This window comes from Esox lucius, chromosome 1, assembly GCF_011004845.1.
Source record: "Esox lucius isolate fEsoLuc1 chromosome 1, fEsoLuc1.pri, whole genome shotgun sequence".
NCBI classification, from domain to species: domain Eukaryota; kingdom Metazoa; phylum Chordata; class Actinopteri; order Esociformes; family Esocidae; genus Esox; species Esox lucius.
In genome coordinates, this window is record NC_047569.1 from 13,049,436 (window position 1) to 13,071,368 (window position 21,933).

At 45.4% G+C, this 21,933-nt stretch overlaps 1 protein-coding gene across 2 annotated transcripts in view; it reads right to left on the reverse strand.

The window, feature by feature from the left end:
- robo1 (roundabout, axon guidance receptor, homolog 1 (Drosophila)) overlaps nt 1-16,649 on the reverse strand; it is a 160,783-nt gene extending 144,134 nt beyond the window's left edge. For both annotated transcript variants that reach the window (XM_034291657.1, XM_034291656.1), the window contains exon 1: nt 16,591-16,649. In XM_034291657.1, coding sequence (XP_034147548.1) covers nt 16,591-16,613 — 23 coding nt within the window. In that variant the 5' untranslated portion in view covers nt 16,614-16,649. The remainder of the gene's footprint in view (nt 1-16,590) is intronic.
- Between the last annotated feature and the right edge of the window lie 5,284 nt (nt 16,650-21,933).

Sequence of the window (21,933 nt, forward strand, 5' to 3'; positions counted from 1 at the left end):
GTCAAAATTAATGAAGGGGCACATTGTGCCAAGAGGCCATTTTGAGACATCTGCAGATGTGAAAGGATGCCCAGCCTGGCATTAAAAAGACATTTCCAGCTTCAGACAGCTGACTGCTACTGAGCCAGTCCACTCTGCAACACTCACTTATCATCTGATTCTGAACGCAATCCAACTGTCCTGTCCAGGTATCCAGTATGTACAGCTATAAACGCAAAATAACCCATCACAGACTTGTTTCTGACATCCCATCTATCAATGCAGTGTTTAATTAAAGGAGACGCCCAGTGAGACAGACAACTTGCCTGTAAGTTAACAGAAGCTCATTTTTTCTTTCCAGAAATGGAAAAGGGAGTGAGATCTGGACAAGATCCCAGCAACGTCAATTAACGGAGACGTATCATTGTAATTATCCCTTGCCAAACCAGTCACGAGCATTTTGTAAATGCCGATACATCTCAGAGGGCATGTCCTCCGTTTCGTTCTGACATACAATCCCCAAATACGTAACCGCCGTTGAGGCTGCTCCTCGGCGCTCGCTCTTCTCTCAGAAGTCAGTGCCTGGTTATCAGAGGCCTGTTTGTATTATATTACTTACACAGACATGAATACATGGTGTGATGTGATAATCCGCTGACAGGTTTATGTTGGGGAAGGGGGAAAAGACATCTGGAGAGTAGAGATTTCAGGACATTCCTAGCAACGCTCTCTAGCACTACAGAGATTGTCACAGCCCGGTCACACCTTCCGTGAGTGAGTTCCTGGCTCTAGCGGAGCGTTCACCCACAGCGGATACAGCTGAGGGGAACAGGAAGCACGGGCCCGTCCTTGAGAGAGATTGAGAACGCTAGAGAAAGCGCTTTCGGGCCCGGAGATGACAGTAGAACGGCCGATACCAACTGCCAACTGTACGTCCGCCAATCGCCGGGTTTCCCTTCCCCCGCCATTATCTCCGGTGGACGGAATGATGATGGGGGGGGTTGGGGGCTTCGGGGTTAGCTGCCATAACAGCGTAGTGTCAGGTGAAATGTCGGAAAGAATAGCAACAATCAGGTGTTGTGGCCTTCGTCATCAGAGATCGGGGCGCAGGGCCGCTGAGGTAACAGTAGCTCAACTGTATCCGCGCTGGGATCTAGGCCAGGAGCTCGGATTGCATTAACGCAGCCAGCAGGCAAAAACACAGTGGGGGGGGGGGGATATTCTACAACTCTGCTTCACATTTCCTTTGTTTGAAAATAAGTGTATTAAGAAGGAGCGGGTCACACAAGGCAATTACAAAGTTATTTTCTCTCGCTAACAGGTTTTCTAAAGTGTACCCAGCTTATGTTTCAGAAGAAGCAGCGGAGTAAAAAAAAAACTGAGCGTATCAGCGATGTAGTGACGTAAGTCTCTAGGAATTGTCTCAAAAGCCCTACCTGCGGATTAGGTATTGGATTAGGGCATCCATAGCTGTGTGTGGTGTGCATGCGGTGCTAGAGCCCTTTGGGGACACAGGGGGTGGTGACAGTGACACGTGACGGACAACATCATGGGCCTTTCAGGAAGCTCTTCGAAAACCTGAAAAACCTACAGCTGTAATTGGAGGATTGTATCGAAATGCTCGCTGGCTTCCGGTGGTTACGGTGTCTGGCCCGCGCGTGTGGTCGGAGATAGCCGTTCGATTTGGCATCTTAGCCACGAAAGGTGTTCAACCATCGAGGTTCGGGCCAACGTGGCATGTTTGAAATGCTATGTAAAGCAGTGCCACACCCAATAGCAAGTCTTTGGTGGCGCATTCTAAGGTCCCCTTTAAGGTCAATATGCTTTGTAGGTTGTCTGTCTGTAGGGGTGAACACAGTCGACTCCTGCTCTTTGTCTCTCATTGTCATCCCTCTCTCACGAAGGAACAGCTTGGGAAAAGCTGCTGATCAAGCTTGCCCTGGCGACACAGAAGAATACTCAATAACTTCACTTACAGTCTGGGCTTCGGCAATTAAATCCAATAAGAAAACAGGAAGAAAAGCTGAGGCCCTAATTTGAGGACAAATTAGATAAACAAAATGCAATTGAAGTTTGAAGAAGGCTCAATGGAGGGAAGGGTTTAGAAGGCAGGTTGATGTCGGGGGAAGATCCATCAGAATAAATCAACTAATGAGTTGCCTTTCTTTTTTTCAATTTAATCCTACTCAACCTCTTTGGAGAGTTTTCCCCTGACAGACAACCACAGAATAGTTTTAGCATTTCAAAGGTTCATCCAAGCCCTGCAGTGAGGGGGCAGGAGAACGGTCACCAAGGCAGGGAGGCCAATCTCAGAGCTAGAAGTAGAGACAGCGAGAGAAAGAGGGGGGGACAAAGAGTCTTCAAAAACCAAAAGAAATATTTTAGAGCCAATTTGCACTATAAAAAACATGGATTAAAACAACTTTAACATAATAATGTAAATCCAATTTGTGATTCACACTAGCGATGAGAAACTCTCACTGCGCCATCAGGTGAAACATGAGTGTGCAGCCTTTTGGCCAGACCCCTGACGTGGAAGGTGTATAAACTCACTGACATCGTTATTCACCTGGTAACTTACATTGCGGCCTCGTCAGAGAAGAGCTGTTGCTGCTGATGGACAAACTGTTTCTGTGCCCGTGTGAAATGTTTTCTGTTGCTTCCCAACTTTAAAACACAATTTTCTCTGATTCTATTTATGGAGCTGGAAGGTCCTACAGAATCAAACTTCCCATGTCACTCCTAATCCCACTCAAATACACAAAGTGAGATATCGTCTTTAGACCTCAATAGCCAGTTACCGCGGAAGGCGACAGGAGACAATTCATATTTTCACCAGATTGCACAGATTGTATCTCCAACGCAAATCTGGCAAAGAGTAGTGTTTATCTAAATAAAAAACATATTGCAAAAACGCTCTCTGGCTCCCGAGTGCAAGATTTTAAAGGGGGGAAGTCGGAGACAAAGCACCCCATGGTGGCACAGCTTCCTCACCACAACAGAAGCCGAATGGGTTTGAATGGGTCGTTGGTTGGTTTCTGAGCAGGCAGAATTTTGACCAACTACGGCTAAACTAACAGCACCACCACCACATGAAACCTGTAACCAGCTGTAACCTCCCATTTACTCAGCAGTTCTAATGCCAGCCTAACATGCTACCATATGTCCGCCCGCGACCCTATCGTATGTCCGCCCGCGACCCTCTCCACCAAACCCCCTGCCATCCTCCCCCGGAGAGCCTTTGTGCACTCCCCTTTCACTTCCATCTAGCGCTCGGTCCTTCAGTAACATCGCCGACCCTCCTCCTCCTCCTCTCCGAACAATCGCCCCGTGGAGGCCGCACAATGCTGCCTCCCCATTCCAGTCCCCACAGGCCTTTTCTGTGCGTCGGCCTGGTTTATCTGTCAAAGCCTCTCTGCTGACCGGCCAGAAAGAAAAAGACAAGCCTTAAAAAAACTAGGCCAAAACAAAAAGGGGATGAGAGAAAAGAAAGCTGCATTCACTCCCTCCCTCCCTTTTTCTCTCCCACTGGGCTAACAACCCACTTTACACCAGTGGAGTGGGGAGGAAACTGCCGGAGGAGGGGACCGGTACTCGGCCAGGTTATCAACGGCTGGAGGGAGTCCATATTGTTGAGATTATATGTTGCTACGACATTACACTGAACAGTAGGCTTCACCACAGAACGCCCGTTTGACAACTCATCCCGCCATTTGGGGGTGAGTGAGTTCTCGGTGTTAGACACGTCAGAGGCTAATTGAGACACAACCCGAGCTGCATCAGCCTTTTGGTGGAGACAGATCATCTATCAATTCCACGCGCAGAAAATTTCAGTGGAGGACGATTGATTTCTATGTCAATTTCCATTTCTAAACGTAAACCCTTGTGACACCCGCAGGTTCCCGGTGACCTTCCCGTCGCAGGCCCGTCAACGGTGTTTAAAGAGACCTGTGAACGTCCTTGCGTTAATGTCCTCTTGTCTGCCCAGACCAAGTCAGAGCCCATCGCCACAGACATTCTGACACACCCAAGTCTATTACCTAAGCCTTTAACTAGGGAGCGCACACACACGAAGGCCCCCTCACACGCTCCATCCTCCCCCCTCGACCCTAACCCCGGCCTGGGAAGACGTACCGCCGCATTCCCCGGAGGTTTCAAATACTGAGTTGGTGCTTGGGGCATGGGGGAGGTGGGGCTCCGCCGTTTCCTCCAATCATCTGAACTAAACTCAACCCTATCTCAGATCAGCCTCTCCTAATAGAACTGCTTATCAGTCCAGCTCCAGCCTGAGTCGGCAAATTACAAAGTATTGACTTCAAATGGATTGGCTAATTAATCCAATTAGGCACCTCTTTTCGGCCCATTAAAGAAGGTCCACCCAATCCCCAATCGACCCCTGAGCTTTACACCCCCGGTCCACCCCTGTGGACATCCCAGAGGTTCTCATTCATATAAGCAACATGGTGAAACGTTCACCTGGTCAATCAAAAGGGCAAGGGTGGCGCTGTTCCCATATCACTAACACCTGTCAAGTCCTCTCAGATCTCCGTATATGGACAGGGGGTCGTGTTTAGGGCTCCATTCGGGGTTGGGCCACCAACCGCAGATGAAGCTCCCTCAAACAAACTGCTGTGAAATGTTTATCTGGTCAGTCGCTAATGACCTGGGTGAGTTGGTGGATTAGCCAAAGCTGTCCCTCCCGCTCTCTCTCCCACCCTCAGAGTTTCAAAACCTCCTGCATTCCTCTGCTCACGACTCAGTGTGGTCTGATGGAAACAGAGTATAGCACGGCCCTAATCTTGGATCTCCAAGTGTAATCTGCGCTTGATTAGGATTAGCGATTCGGTCAGTGGGGATTTGGTGTCTGAAGGCTGCTCATGGAGCTCTTTGGATGCTGTCACTTCGCAATCAAACCAGACCAACAACTTTTTCACTTTTCACAGCTCAGCAGAAAACACGTCCTCAAATGGTTGGAACATATTTTATTTTATATTTCTTTTATAATAATTAAAATAATTTTTTATTAAAATATTGACAGGAATGGGGCAAAGTGGCAAAATAAAGCATGCGATTTTTTTGTCTTTGTGGTTCCGACACTCTTTGACAGTGTTTGGTTAAAAGGAAGGGAGAGGCTGTGAGTGTGGGCTGAAGGGGGAGGAATGTGGAACGGCCAGGGGCGGAGAGTGAGACAGGCTTCACCTGTGAGCCGTGTTCTGGCGCTCATTAATTGGGGTCTCCTGTTCCCTGCCATTCCACAGCATCAGGGGGTTGGGCGACAATTTATTATCTACACTTAGGAGTCAATTTGTCAGGACCTCAACTGCTCTGGGCTGAAGGTGCTCTGGCTGATGGATATAGCTCCACTGCCCAGCCCTTTAACAACACTCTGGCTCTTAGACACACACACACACACACACACACACACAGCAGAAAGTAGGGCTAGCCCTACACCTAAACAGACAACGCATCAGGAGAAAATGAGGGATCCGGGAGGGAAGGATCCGTCAACTCCAATCAGTTCAGATTGTACCTCTTGTCTGCTCATGTGATAGCAATTTTGACCAGCCAGTTAACAGTGAGATAGACCTTTACACTATCACTAGTGGACGTGTGTCGACAGCGCTGTGCATTGGATGAGCTTGACATTCTGTTGACTGCTGCAGCTGTGCACTTGACTGTCAATAGCTGAAAAGTCTTCCCCTAAAATCACTTCACCTTCAGTCAATATAGGCGCAGTACAAAACAGCATTGACGTATTGCATTCAACTGTGAAACAAGGCTCTTGACCTTAACTCCAGCACATTCCCCCCTGCAAACGAAAATGAGTGGTTAGGACGACCGTGGAACGGCGGCGGGTTGTGTCACGGGATGACCCTTGTCCGCTGGGTTTACAGTACGACAGAGGTGGGCAGGGTTGGATGGAGAGCACTTTAACGTGTATTAGCAGAGAGAGATTAGAGCTATTTCAGTGCATGGCAACAGTATGAATCATCTGATAGCCAGGGAAGAGGTGATTGTACAGGTATTTACTGCTGTAGCTTTGACAGAGCCAGAGCAGAAGCTTGCCAGCCAACACAGGTCTGGAAAGGGTAAAGGTCATCTCTCTCACGTGATCCCTCACACATTCAGCGATAAACCCCTGCTGTGTGCTGCCCATAAAGGTAGAACTTATCTGTCTGGGTGATAAGGAAGTAAACCTGTAAAGATATTATGATGTGCAGCTGACGACCCAAATGTTGATAGCCACGCCTACAAGATATGCAAATGATCAAAATTGACAGCCTGCCATCGTGGCTTCCGGAGTAACGCGTGTTTGTAAGACCGTCCGATTCCGTTGGCGCACGCCATTGGCAGCAACAAGAACCCATTTAACGGGACGGTGATTCATCTCAACATCTAGGCCCAATCCAGAGCGGGTCCTTGGAGCACATGACCTGTCCGGTTCTATTGGTACCAACACTTCCTTTTCGTGTCTCTCCTCTTCTCGGGGTCGCATGGCTGTTCTGGGACAACACAGAGGTCTGCGGAGCCGGTTCAAGTGCCGCCCATAATCAGAAACCCTGGCATCTGGAGAAGTAGATGGGTACAGACAGGAGCATTCCTGCCCCAGTTCAGGGAGGATCAGCTCTGCTGTAGCCATGCCATGGAGGATGAAGTGAGACCCCTGACCTCTATCTCTGCAGGCGTTTCTTAGAGTGTGCTACATGACTTCCTCATGCCAAGGAACGACGCCTGCCTGCCTGAGTTCTCGTCACCACCTCGAAGACCACTTTCTTGCCTATCAAATCTGTCTCTCATCTCTCCCTCTCTCTCTCTGTATCACAGGAAACAAGAATGCAGTTCAGGGAACCAATCAGGAAGTGGAACTCATAAATGAAATGCGGTTTTGCAATTGAGTGAGACAGTGCAGTGTAACGTCCCCTGTAATTCAATCACATGGCGTTATGTCACGCTTGGTTTTAATGAACTCTTTCCCTAAGCAACATAATAACACTATAACATGTCAGGTTCAGTTCCCCAAGCACGGTTCTCTGCAGTTCCAGCAGGTTTTTCAGTTCAGAGACATGTTTTACAGAGTCATTCCACAACATTATTATCATGAACATTCTACCCAGTCATATAATTTCTTTAATTAGTTTGAAGTTATAGTTCTCCCTATGCTCATAAACTGCAGAAAGAGGTCATTTTTCAAAGTGCATTAACAACAACACTAGGCATTAAGTAGTGGTAGGAAATACAATTCTCCCAGTTTCAAACTCAAAAAAATTTCCAATTGCCTAAGACTCAACAATGACATAATTACACACGCCACTTATGCTATGATATGCTGCAGTCAGCATGACACTTTATTTGAATTGTAGCCAACGAAGAAGTGGGTATGTTTTATTTTACAACTGTCATGACTTCAAAGTTCATATTTTCAATATCTGCTCTATTTTGCTTTGAAAAGCAGCTGGTAGCAGCAGTTGGAATGCAATGGCAGAGCTGTCTCTACTTTAGGAGAGCAGACATGTTCTGCTTTATGCTAGTATTGTATATGAAAAACTGAACTGTGCAGGCCAGCCTGGACGACTTAAATCTGTATAAGAAGACATCCACGTGAGGGGTGAGAGAATCTTAGAGAGTGAGAGAGGCGCTAGAGAGTATATAAAAGCAGATTTAGAGTGGTTTTATTGACTGAGTATGCACAGCTAATTCAATGATGTTGCTGTGGCTTTTTTGGGGCACTACTTGTGTTCACCTGTGTATTACAGAACAACAAAAAACGAACAGCACAGAAGAGAACAACACATTGGATGCCAAAATGCCACCCCAAAAATATAATATATAAACTGTACTAATGATATTTATGCCACAATGTCCCAGCATGTAATCATCCCTGGATACATTATTCCTATTAAAAACACATAGAACAAGTTACACTACACCACACACTACTGAACAGGTAGTTGCAACACAATAAGACCGCAGCTGAAACAGGACAACACAGGACAGAACCCCTGAAACCAGTGGTGACCACCTGTTATGGAAGTCCTGCACTAATTGTCATGAACGGCTGAGGGATGCCATCACCAAGACAGCACCTTTATCTTCACCACTGTCCATTTGAGTGATGAAGGGGAGCTCCCTGCAAGCCACCCAGGTGTCTCTGTGGTACTAGGCTTACTGTTGACTGTTCACAGAGTGAGTTAGTCCACACCCTCAGCCCTCCCTGAAGACTGCTCACAGTCAAGATATTGCAGTGTGACCAAGTGCAAACCTGCAAGGCCTGAATTGCACAACATTAGTTTTGCTGAAGTAATCTTCAAGTAGCCATGGATTGATGCTGTCCATATCAGAAGGCGAGAAGACAACAGGCATGTTAATCTGTTGTATGTTATTTTGTGATTTAGAGGGTCATGAAGATAAATAAGATAAGGAAATGGGTAAACCCACAATTTAAACCTCTTGTCTTGAGTGTATTTAAAAGTCACTGATGTCAAGTAGCTTAAATGCACAATTCAGTAACTTAAAATTATTCTCAGACATTTCTTTACTCCTGGGTAACGGTCTAAAAACAAAGGATGGTCAGTTGCTTACCTGAGCACACATGGAAAATCCCAAGTAAAACCGCAATCCCAATAGAAGTTGGAGACATTATTCAAAGTCTCTTGTCTGGAAAAACTGCTTGATTAATCCAAATTATTTGTGAAATATTTCAATCATACACTCCTTCATAATATTGATGTCAATTTGAAAAAAAAAAAGTGAATTCCAAGAGAAAAAATCTTGTAAATGTTTTGCAAATATTTGCCCAGTAATAACAATGTTATCCCCAATGTAAGTGACTTGTCAGAAGTAATAGTCCATGAATTGTGGACAATAAATAAACCGACCGTGAACAATCCACAGAAAAGGAATAGGACGCGTGCTCTGCGTTGTAAAAAATAGTTGTTATAAACTGATGAGATATCCAAAAGGCGATAGATAAACAAGTTTCGAGGTTTTCAGCTATTGTTTAGTCAGATGTTGTGTCTCTTCTGTGAGTTTGTCATCTCGTCTCAGTAGTCTCGTCTCATTCTTGTTTAACGGGCGTCCGTAGCCTACAATCCAATTCAAATTGGCGAATCCTCCTCATATTCATATGGATAATAAAGGAAGAAAATTACTAACAATCCACAAGGAAAAGTTTAGATGTGATCATTTGTGCCAAAGAAAATAAGTGTACGTCCGAATTTAACTCCTCCAGGAGAATCTATGCTCGCAGTCACATCATTTTGGTCCGTTTTTGAATCTGTCACTTGTGAACGGTAAGTTAAGAAGTTTATTTTCTCCGCGGCTTTAGAGAGTCAAAAGGTAGGAGACTGTAGTCCGCATATCGGTCGCGTTACTCCTACTTTTTCATCTATTAATTCACAGTGGCCCTTGGGTTACCCAAGTTTTGCTCCACAAAAGCGTATTTGGGTTTTCGAATCCTTGTGTGTACCGCAGACCCCTTCACCTCGGGCAGGGGGATTCGTATTCACATTCACAGCACTTCATTCACTGGAGCTGAATGCTTCGTCAAATGGTATGTGCCATTCTCCCCCCTTCAAGAAGCTAACAATGGGGTTTTCCATAGAACAAATTTAACCTCTTCCAGGCCGGGTTGGATAGCGCAGCGCTGAAAGCTGTCAAATCAGTTGGTGACCAGCCACATGTATCACGGACCCACTGCATGGTTATTTATCACAATTCCCATGCGTGGCATATGTTGGGTGTTATGCGTAGTCTGTGTGAACCGTCGACAATATGTTAACAATTATAACACCAAATGTTTCCAGTTTTAGCTGGAATTATTTTAGGCAGTGGGCTAGAATAATATTTATATAATTAATATAATATAACACACAGCCATAATGGTGAAGATAAGAATGCGTGGTTTGGTTGAACTACAATTATTGGTAGTGGACGAACATCCAATAACATTGAGTAGGCGAGAACAAATGAAAAAACACAAGTATATTAATCTACATCCTAGAAGAAAATGTTCCCTCAAGATGAAGATACATGTGATATAAATTAATGGTCTATTTGGAAGCGATTCCGCCTAAAGTCTAGTTCCCACAGCCGCTTGTTTGGCTGCAGTAATGATAAACCACTTTTGGCATTAAGTAGCTTCTATAGAGTCCCAATCCCATGCTCTGCTTGGGCAAGATACACATCTTAATCAGTCAATTAAAATTCACTTTAGGCGCGATTATCCGGGAACAAGGTTTCCTTTAACCCCGATTAAAGATGCTAATCTACTTAAATGTGTAAGATTATAGCTAACCTAAATCGAATATACTTTGTATTTACAGGCTGATCAAATAAACGCTCGGTTAGCCAAAGTAGTCTATTGTTTCTTGTACAGTAGGTCATTTTTCTTTTTACATTATAAGCAAACAGAGTCATTTGTCTTTTCAGTTAAGTTGACTATGTAGTCAACATTTCATTCATTATAGTGCAATAATTTCTAGTCTGTAATTTCAGACAATACATCAGATATTTTAATAAAATGGTATGTACTCGACTCATTTTAAAAGTTTGAAAACACGAATCAAACATCTTAAAAAAAGGAATTTACACATAAGAGAAAATTTCAGCTCAGGGCGCATTCTGTTGAAGCCTGATTAGTTACCCCACAGCGCCCTCCAGTGGGAGTTAATGAAACTTGTCTGTCTTGGGTACAATATGTTGATGTTAGTCATGCCTCAGTGTAGGTAGGATCACAATACAACTATTAGAAGACCATACAGCTTATAGTTACATGGAACCTAAATTCAATCTTATTATCTCTGCTATTTCTCAATCATTCCTCTTCATGTATGCCTTATACAGGATTTTGATGTCTTAGTGTTTTTCTGTGTGCTGCTCCTGCCACAAATCCTTTAATTGCTCTGGTTCTGCCACTGGCTGCACAGCTGAATACTTCCAAATGAAATGAAACTGTTCCTGCAGCCATGACCAGTGAACATTACAAGTCGGAAACTTACAGGCAATTATGGACTCACGCCCCACCGAGACTAGCAACTCTTTCACACACTCACACACACACACACACACACACACACACACACACAAACTTAATACAGGTAATATGTTTAGTTTAAACAATAACAATAACAACACGTGGCATGTATCTTTTAAAAAATGACATAACATAAAAAACAGAATAACATATATAAATTTTAATTCAGTGTTATTATCTGAGGATTCATAGATATATGGAAGATATCAAAAGAGACAATGTTCTCATGCTATACTGGAAACTTCATGGCTGACCCACAGTGTTCCCTCACAAATGACAGAAGGACATCCTCACACAGCAAGCAGACTATGGAACTGGTATAACGTTAATCTGTGATGTGGTTTAGATTCCCTGGCACTGTTTCCACTGTAACTTTTGTCACACAAATCCCCTGTACATCATGGGACCGATAATGGCATTTCTCATGCACCAACAATGAAAAAGTGACCAAATGTCGAGCATCACAAACGATTGTGTCACTGGGTAATTTGCGTGAACTATCCCCTTAAACAGTCAGGCATTTCATTCTGTAAACTATGAAGGTACCAACACAAGACTACAAAACTTAGGAATGAAGACATTACTTTCTAAATAGTTCACATATGACGATAACTGAAAGGTTTGTCTGAGTTCACTATCTTTTCATTCTTTTTAATAGGAATGTTTTTTCTCTACTTCCTGTCCATTGCCTACAACAGCCCTCCATATCAGATGCCTGTAACTGAGCTTCCTTTCAGGCAATCTCTCCCACTCTAATCTCCTCGATCTCAGCCCAGGCCACCTTGATCAGAAAAGCACAAAACAGATAAAATTACATATTTGTGTTGGCTATGACAGCACTAAGCCCGGAGAGGAGACGGTGGAGAGCTTTTAACATATGAGCCAATTCACCTTCCGTTTCCACAACCTCCACAAACAGAAAAAAACACAGCCAGCATATAAAGGACAGCCAACATGTCCAGCCTCTTTTGAAACCCATCCTGGGTGAAAATCAACAGTCCTCAAGCACTTGGGAGTTTAAAGTACAAAGAAGTTAAAAATTCAGGGTCTAGGATGTAACGTTTTCCAGGTCTGTCCGCGCTTGGACCGAATGCACAAATAATTCAGTTTGACTTACTGTGGATGACCTGGTCACATTTGTGTACCTTGTTGCCGTGGTGCCTCAGAAACAGGGGGTCCTGGCCGGGGCCCTGAGCTCTGTCCTGTGGTCTCTTACACCGCTGGGATGGAGAGATCTGCAGGCCAACATGGCGAGGGTTCCCGTGACGATTACCTTTTTTCGGGTGGACCCCCTGCATGGCCAGCAGGAGCACCAGCAGGCACCCAGGCCACATGGTGTCAAAAGCACAGCGTCGGACCACGCCAAAACACAACCACCCCTTGCATGTGGAGTCCCGTTCAACAATCCTAAATCTGACTGGCCCCAAGGTAGTCCACCAACCAAGTGTCAAGGAATGTACCCAGAACCTCCCGAGGTAGTCCACCAACCAAGTGTCAAGCAATGTACCCAGAACCTCCCGAGGTAGTCCACCAACCAAGTGTCAAGCAATGTACCCAGAACCTCCCGAGGTAGTCCACCAACCAAGTGTCAAGGAATGTACCCAGAAATGGTCTCTGAAATTCAATCCTGTAACCATTTCACTACCAACACAATGAGAAGAATGAAGCTTGGCTTAATTGGTGCTGTGACAGTGCTATTCTTACAAATACCCCGACACAAATACCCCCCCCCTTACATAAGACCATGACGACACATGCAGCGAGAACTATGAGATCCAACAGTATTGCAGGAAGGAACTCAAAGAGATTGAATATCTGCTTCAGTACACCCCCCCCCCCACAAAGAAAAGAGACTTGAACGAGCCTCTGGACGGTGTAATTCACAGCAAGCGTCCTTGATACACTGCCAACCTGTGATTGGGGCCAAATCTTCCCAACCCTGTGGAAAGCTGCGTTCCCCCTGTGCATGTTGGGATCTTAATGAGGAGCTCACTGTAATCAACAATATACACAGTATTATCAGTGTTTATTCACTACCCCCATTCTCTCTCTATCACAGTCCGTCCAGACAGGGGTTCTTTCCTCGTTCTCTTCTTGAAAATGTTATTTTCTTTTTTTAATATTCAAAGGGAGTTTGGGGACGTTTCTTCTTTTCTTGCAATGTGTGTGTGTGTGTGTGTGTGTATATGTGGAGCGGAATGGGGACCCCGCTGGCTGCATACTGTGTCCCTTTCAGGAGCCCTCACAAAGCCCAGGCCGTCCCAACCCAGAGGTGACTGACGGGGTGAAGCACAGCCGAGGCGGGGCAAGGGAGCATTATCTTCTATTATTTAATGCCCACAGATCGCATCACGTCACTAAACAAAACTCCACAAAACAAAAATACTCTTCCTGGAATGAGATACTCCCCACTGAGACGCAAACACATTGCCCCAGCCCCGAAACAATTACAAAAAAACCCAGGAAAGTTATCTTCCTCCCCAGAGAGCAATGCATCTTGGGAATTTATCCACAACTGCCTTGGGTAGTCCTGTGGCATGACTGTGTAATACAGCTTGAGAAGCAGAGTCACCTTGGGCTGATGGAAGCACAGTCTTTATATGTTTCATCTTATTCACATCCTATGTTTGGATGTCATCCACACTTCACTCTCTCCACTCACTTCATCCTTTCATCATTCAGACACTGATTCATTTCTTTCTCTTCTCTAAACAGGTATTCTCATACCTCGGCTTTTGACAGGCATCTCCAAGGTGTTTTGGAAAGATAAACGGCAATAACTTCACAATGTCTGAGCCAGACTTTACATTTGATAGAGCCTTTTCAGCTCTTTCCAGGCAATCCCAAAACGGCCGGATGGTTTACGCGTCTCCGTGTCCCGTTCGGCGGCTGTGAATCCCATTGGCAGGCGCGGGAAGCCCATCAGACATTATCCTCTATCGAAGCTGACCCGCCGTGCAACTTGTGACCGCGGCGTCGTCCACACGCCAAGGTCGGCACACTGAGGACCCTCTTATGTTGACGGAATGGAGAGGGCTAGAGGGGTCAGGACACTGGAATGAGCACACTGTCTGGCCGACAGCATCGATTTCCATCAGCATCTCATAAAGGCGTCCCTCTCTTCTCCTTTCGGCGTCACCTCCAGCAGATGAATGGAGGCACGGCAGTGCAGACTGATAGGATTACCTGAGGCCTGTTATGTGCATACCATCCGCCCTTGTCCGCTCTCCTTTCCCGGTCCCCCCTTTCGTGAGGCAGTAACTAACGCCTGATTGATGCGCACGGTGTCACGTCGGTGACATGACTCACAGATACTGTAAATCATCCGGAATGAAGAGACCACTGTGTCCCACAGAGGGCTTGTTGAGAGAGAAGGGGATCGGCTGTATAGATTCCAGGCGCATGACAGATACAGTACTTAGCACGGGCTGGAAGAGCAGGAAGTCGGTGGAGGGAGGAGGAGAGGGGGATTTGGAGCTCAGAGGCAGATGACCTAGAGTGGTGGGGAAGTTACAAATCATTCGGGTGTCACTGTACTTCTCCAGCTCCGACGACAGCCCGCAAATCACCTCAGATCGGACGCTGAGGGAACACACAATTACCCTCCTCGCGGGGCTAGCGACGCTCCCTCATCATGTTAGACTAATAAACTTAATCTGATTAAATATTTCAGGATCCTGACGTTTACGAACGGCATAATGGACCAAGTAAATTCGCTCAATTTGTGAAATGCTCCGCAGTTCTGCAATGACTTTCTGACAAAAGCTGTACATAATGTAATTTACATGGGAACGTATCGAGCTTACAAGTCGTTATGGTAAAGAAGTAGACTATTTATGGTCTCACGGGCACATATTAAATCACAGGAACACGATGCTCAGCTTTCACCCCACTAGGCAATCTAACCAGGCAGTGTAAATATTACAGTAGGCAGCAGGTCGCCAACAGGAACCACAGACAGAGGGCTCTAGATCTGACATAGAGGGAGGAGGGGGGGGACTTCATTAAGAAGAGAATGCTTCACACTCCCTGGAACAGATGACTCTTCTGACACAATGTTGGGAATAAAAAGCAATTAGAGAGTCCTTTTCCCAGATTTTGGACCATTATTCAGGGTTTCAAAGACCTCTCTGGCGACAATAGGCAACCCATCCTATTGGGATAAGACACAGAGAGCTTTAGATTGGTGCCAAATCACTGTCTACCACAAAAAGAGAGAAAGTACCGGACTTTGAGCATTTGCTAAATGACAAAGAAAAATGTATGTGACAAAACAACAATGTTCTTCCTCACAATTGTTATTCTTAGTGTTTGTTTTAATTTATTTTGATTATTGTACTACTAACTGACAAAAGGATCATTATTATCATTACTTTAAATATGTATTATTTTTTAATAATATAAGTTAATAATAATAATCTCCAATATGCTTGGGCAATATCTAGAACGTCACATCATACACTGAATTTCAATTGAATTAATTGTCTCTCTCTCTCTCTCTCTCTCTCTCTCTCTCTCTCACACACACACGTGTGCCCCTCTCTCTTGCCCTCCCTCTTTCTTCTCTCTTACTCGCTCTCTCTCTCGCTCTCTCTCTAACACCATCCATCATGGACATCTTTCAGGTCTCCCAGCTCTCTCGGTTACAACCCAAGAATGTGTCTAAAAGCTAGCCCTTCTGGGCTCAAGCTCAGCCAGAGTACTGCAAACCTGCACATGAAAAACCGTCCATCCAAACGAGCCAAAAACTGATTTAAACACCAGACAAAGGCCCCAAAAAAATATATCCTGTCAACATCACATCGAGAAAACGGCAGAGAAAGACTGGGAGGGCTCCGTTAGGGAAGGAGAGAAAATACAAACAGCATGGCGAAGACATTCTACTTTTCTGTACAGGGTTTTCGGTTGAATCTTTCAGACATAATAAAATGTCTCTATTTTTCGTTGAGATGACGTCTGGCATAGAAAATGGGTTTCTGTTTTGTCATTCAGGGAGTGCCCCCGGTGCATGACGCCGCTACGAAGAATCGAGGAGAAAGCAGACAGAGGAACCAGGGGAGGGGGGTCCTCGCGGGATGCCATGGCGAGGCTAGAAGCACAATAAGGGGTACGGCGATAAACAGGCTGTTGCTTTTCCGCCTGCCTGCGCAGACTGAATCCCCTTCCCCCGGTGTCTTTTAATGGGCCTCCCATTAGCATCTGTTTAGCGTCGGCACCAACGCGGAGGCTGATTAAAATAAGCCTGCTAGCATGGAAGGTTCCCGGCAGAAACGACCAAACGCTGGACGTCAGAGGCTAGACTGCAGGCACAACTCCCATTCACTTGTTTGTTGATAACCCCTCTGGGTCTCACTAGGCTAGATATTGAATCTCACGTGTAAGGAATAGCACTGTGCGTGTGAATATAATGACACGCCGGCCAGTTATCGGATGGAGGCGTTCAGCATCACGGATTAATATGCACCACATGTTAACTGTTCCGGTACTGTACGGTCGCCAATTGGCGTACAGTTACGCACGGCTGCGCCAGCACAACAGGTTGACAGGAATTTAACCCAATTAGCGGAAACAAAACTCACTCTCCCGGAGACTCTCCAGTCATTGTTGTCTCCTAGCTTGTTGAATGACCCACGCCCCCGTCCCCTCTCTCCTTCTCCCTCGTGGAGACGCACGGTGGCAGAAACAAGTAGAATTGTGTTTTCATGCTAAATTGGTTTAATTGGATTAGTGGAGTAAGCGAGCCAAGTGATGCCTTTGTCTTCACCTCTATGGAGTCACATTGAGATGGTCCCTCCAGCCAATCAGAGCCCGGCAAGATGCTGGAGGTCCATTGGTAAGACAAGTCTAGTGTTCTAGTGTTTATTAACCTCTGAGTGAGGGGAGATCGGCAATGTTTGTCAAGTTTTTTACTCATTTGTTTATTTCCCAACATCAGTTTCTGATTGCATGCAATGTAAGGGAAACAACCAATATTGTGATGTCATATTCCAGCATGGAGTTACACACTGCCCACTTGTGACAACGTGGCCAAAATAAGGTTGGTTGCCACGTAGTATGTAAAGTAAGTTGGTTGTTACATTTTTCATCAATAATAGAACCCATTTACACAAGGTTTAACATGAACAAATGCATTTGCAAACAGATATCTGTTCTGTCTTTGTCCGAAATGTTGCGTATTTTAAGTCACATGACTCACAGTTTGGACAAGCAAGTCTGAACCAAGAGATTGTCAGCCTGTGACCAGCAACTTCACTGTGACAACCACTCACAAAATAAGATCACATTTACCATCTGGCGTCCCCAAGCAACTCACACATTTGAAATACAGCTCCCCCTTCCCTTTTAAAAGTATTTATCAATTCTCCCATGTCCCATCATCATGTTTAATCAAATAACAACATGACTGTTTGCTTTTACCTTTGAAGAATGCTAAAATCCCTTTGACCTTTGAAATATTTTGAAGTCCTGACCTAAATTGACGAACAAGATGCTGTTTTGTATTGGCCATGTATCAACCAACCCCATTCTGCCCTATAGTGATGCTTCACCTTCTGTATTTATTCAGTACTTTGCAACAGTCAAGTCATTTGTAATGACTAATTATGCTGACGCAAAAACCCACTCATTACTGGGCTCTAGTAACATCTTTCAGCAAATCATGTATAATCTCACTACAGAGACGAATGTTACAGCACATTGCTTGGGCTAAACAAAATATTAGTTTCAGAGATCTGGTATTAAGCAAAAAGGAAATGTTGACGTGTTAAATCTGTATCAAAGGAGTTGAGTTCCCTAGCAGCCCGGCAGACTAGCAGGAACTAAGAGAAAGAGAGAGAGTGAGAAGAGAGATACGTTGCGATTTGCTGGGAGAAAAGAAGAGGGGGCACATGAGGATAATGATGATGAGGCTCCACTATTTATTTCATGTGAATGTTTTGAGGGAACTGGCCCTGATAACAGAGTACATCGCAGTGATTGTGGACTGGCCATTTTTTCTCAAGGTCAGCTGGCTAAAGAGCTGTTCTCAATGTTTCCACTAGAGGGACAAACCCAAATCTTTGGATAGGGGCTCAGTGAAAGCCAAAGGACCAAAGAAACTAAATAGAAATCATGATTATTCAGATAAATCATCCGGGTTTCGGATTTGCATATTTTGCATTATGTCTTAAAACATGAAAGTACAAATCTACAAATATCAGGTAAAAATGACATGAATGGGTTCTCAGTGGACTATACTGCCACAGTAACAGACATTAAAGCATCTGCTTTCTATGTGTGGTTTTCTAACCAATTCTGGACTGTTCCTTAAAAGTTTCCAATTGCTTAGTTATAATACCCTCCATCAGGGTTTGTGGGAATGTTTTAGGGGAGTCTGGGACCACATTGGTGACTGATCTCTCTCCATGGATCCCGAGCTGAGAAAAACAAAAAGGCAGAGCTTCATGCTAAAAGCATTCCCCTCCATGTCTCAAATAAAACGCCTCTTCTCCTTCTCTCCCTCCGGTGAGATCAGCTGCCAAAACAAACTGCTGCTGTGATGAATGTAATAAATCTGATCGATGGGATATCTGGTCTCCCTGACCTCACACCACGCGGCAACGTCCCAAGAGCAGGTGCTGCTCAGATTTACAGACACCGTCACGTGATTTTAACCCTCTCCCCTGACACAGAAACACACACACACACACACAGTGTTAATCTGAGCCCGGCACCAGGCCCGGCCGCCGGGGAAGACTGTATAGTGTCATATCTATTAAATAGAGTAACAGTTTTCCAAATCATAAAGCTGTTAGAGCTGACAGTTATTGGACTAATCTCTCCTGTCTGGCTATGTGGACGGCAGAGGCACATGAGGTGTGACTGCGGACTCGTAGGCAGGCTTAATTGACCGGGAGACGGGCCGCGGCAGATGGCGCAGACGCTTAAAGGAGCCGCAGCCGGACCGGGACGAAACAGCCACCACCTACGGTTTTCCGCATCCGTATTCGTAAAAGGCTCTGTTTCCGTTCAGCCGTGAATGTGTTGTGAAAGAGGCTCCCTCGGGACATCGGCCGTGTTCTATATATGGTGGCCCAGGTGACTGATGCTCCATCCTCTCTCCGGGACTCATAAATCACAGATATCCGCCCGGACCAGCCATGCCTTGGTTACGCTGAGGAGGCTGAGGTGCCTCTATTGTCTCTGGAAGCTTCCTCCTTCCGCTGTGTGGCTCAAACCTCAGGGCACGAAAACCTTTGGAAGGGTCCTCACCCGCGTTAAGAGTGGAGGCAGCCTACCTGGACCCCTTATCATTTGCTCCACCTCCCAAAACCCAGCGTGGGCGATGATCTCCTCCATGGAGTATCCGAGCGTCTGGAGAAGCCCGGCTGAGTGGATGGAACGATGTTTTGGTAATTTTCCGGTGCTTTTAATATCATACAGCCCCACCTGCTTGGCTAAACGCTAACGGGCACTGATGTAAAACCAAACAAAATCAAATGGATCATAAACTACTGTACCTGATCAATAGTCTTTGTAAGACAAGACTAGGCAGTGTCAGATCAGATATGTCACCTGTTCTTTATACTCTCTACACAAATAACTTCACACGAGTCCCTTACAGAAATTCTCGGGAGACTATGAGCTGTGTCATGAGGGAAGACAATGGGATGTAAATGAGTCCTTTGTGAAATGGTGTGAGGCCAATTACTTGGAACTGAATATTTGGAAAACAAAGTAATTGGTGGTAGCTTTTAGCGTAAAGAAAGATATTTGTTATCCCAGTTATTAATAAATAGGAGATCAAAGCAGTTATTACTCTGGAAAGAGAAAGTGGCAAAAAGGGACCCAAACAAGCTTGATCAAATCATTAGCAATGCTAGTGGTAAAATTGGTTGCATTCTGGAACCAGCGCAGGACATGTTCATATAAAGGATGAGTACTAAGACATCAATCAGGGACAGCAATACACACCCATTCACAGAGCCATTCTGCAACACAGGGGCAGTGCCACACAGATTCAAAACCTGTTGCTGTTGCTAGTCCCACCGCATTCATGAGCAGGACAGGAAAATTGCTTTTTAAACTCAGACTTGTTTTGTAGGTTTACACTACAGGCGTATTATAAACACTTTAATGTCATCGTTATGTGTGTGGTCTTTCCAAGTCCTGGGCGATGCATGATATGATAAAACAATATCCATATACGGCTCTGGAAAGAATTAAGAGACCACTGTACCATTTTCTTTCCTTTCCCAAAAAGTTGAAAAGGAAGGTTGTGAGTGAGGAACAGAAGCATTCAAATTTGCAGGTGTCTCTTAATTTTAACCCTTCTGTTCCTCACTCAAAACCTTCCTTTTCGACTTTTTTGGAAAGGAAAGAAAACGGTGCAGTGGTTCTTAATTCTTTCCGGAGCTGTATGGTATTAATAAAGCAATCTACAACCATTACAAAAACGACCCTCTCTCATACCAATCCTTCCATTCAAATCAATAAAAGGCAATAATACTGATCCCTGCAGAAAAACAGGTAAAGAAGAAAATCAATTTTTTCCCCAAATGAACTTTCTGCCTACATGAGGAAGCCTGATGTTGAAGTCCATTTGTGACGGGAGGCCCTGTAGAAAAGCATCAGAGACCCGAGCACTTAGGCTGCAGGAAACATCCTTCCCATCCTTAATGCTTTCTGCAGCCTCCTTTGTGTAGAGCAGGAATTCAGAATGCGTAGGGCGGGGAACGTACAGCCCATGGCAATGACCTGGCTAATGAAATCAGCAGCGACGGTAATGTGCTAAGAACAAAAGGGCTGGAAAAAAAAAAGACAAAAAGGTCTTATTGTTTATCGCTGGATTACTTTGCTTAATATTACATGCTTTCCCCTTCAATTTGGGTAATCAGAAATGAGGCAGCCTGAGAGTCCCGAAGACACCATATGGACATCCAAGCTCGATACAAAGGCAGGAATTAACCACCCACTCTTCTCTACTCTTCCACAGCTGGTGCAAACTATGGCCCATTTACATGGGAGGCAGGGGGAAAAAACATTGTGGCTACCCAGGGGTTTGTCTGTTTGGATATAAGAGGGGTGTTGGGCAGGTCAAAAGTCAAAGCTGATTGTTAGCGCTAAGCAAAATCCGACCCACTTCTTTCCCTGAAAATCCTTTCAACAGCTACGAAACCAATTTATTTCCTCAATCCCCACAACTACAACATGGATGTTAATGATCCAACCCCATTCTCAGTCTCTTTTCACTCTCCTCTTTCCTCTGTTCTTTCCCCACACTCAAGCCGGGTGGCATTAGGCCGCCGAGAGCGTGAATCTCTAATAGAGCTATTTCCTGAAACAACGTTGAATGAAGCTGTGGGGATCAGGGAGATGAAAAGAGATTGGACGGGGAACGGGATCACCATCCCGACTCTGTGGCTCACCGTAAAGGCTTTGGGGAACCTCTTCACGACGGCCGTTCCGGGTCAGAGGTAATTACATCTCAAGTGGGATCCTTTCTCCGGGCTAGGCAGTCTTCGTTTTGACTACGCCGGGGAAACAAGAGCTTTGCGGAACAGCTCTTCCCCGAGCGGGACGTGAGCAAGAGCGACCGCCGTGCACGTACGCCATCCCATCGTCGGGAGCGCCACGGAACTTCCACCGAAGAGTGAGGGACAGTGCGGAGACACAATGGCACTCTGGATCAAGGCGTACGGGCAGGGTGACGCAGGCTGACAGCTTGATTGGTTTTGTAGGGTATATACTCAAGGCCAGAGCAGGGCGGGTAATGACAAGGGGACAGGCACGGAACAGAGCCCTCCATCTATCTCACGATAAAGCTGTCAGGACGAGGCCCATACAACCAGTGAGACAGCCGGCCAGACAACACCCACGGCGGACCACAAACTCCACGACCCACACGCCAGACGTCACGGACACAAACCGGGACACCCGCAGCT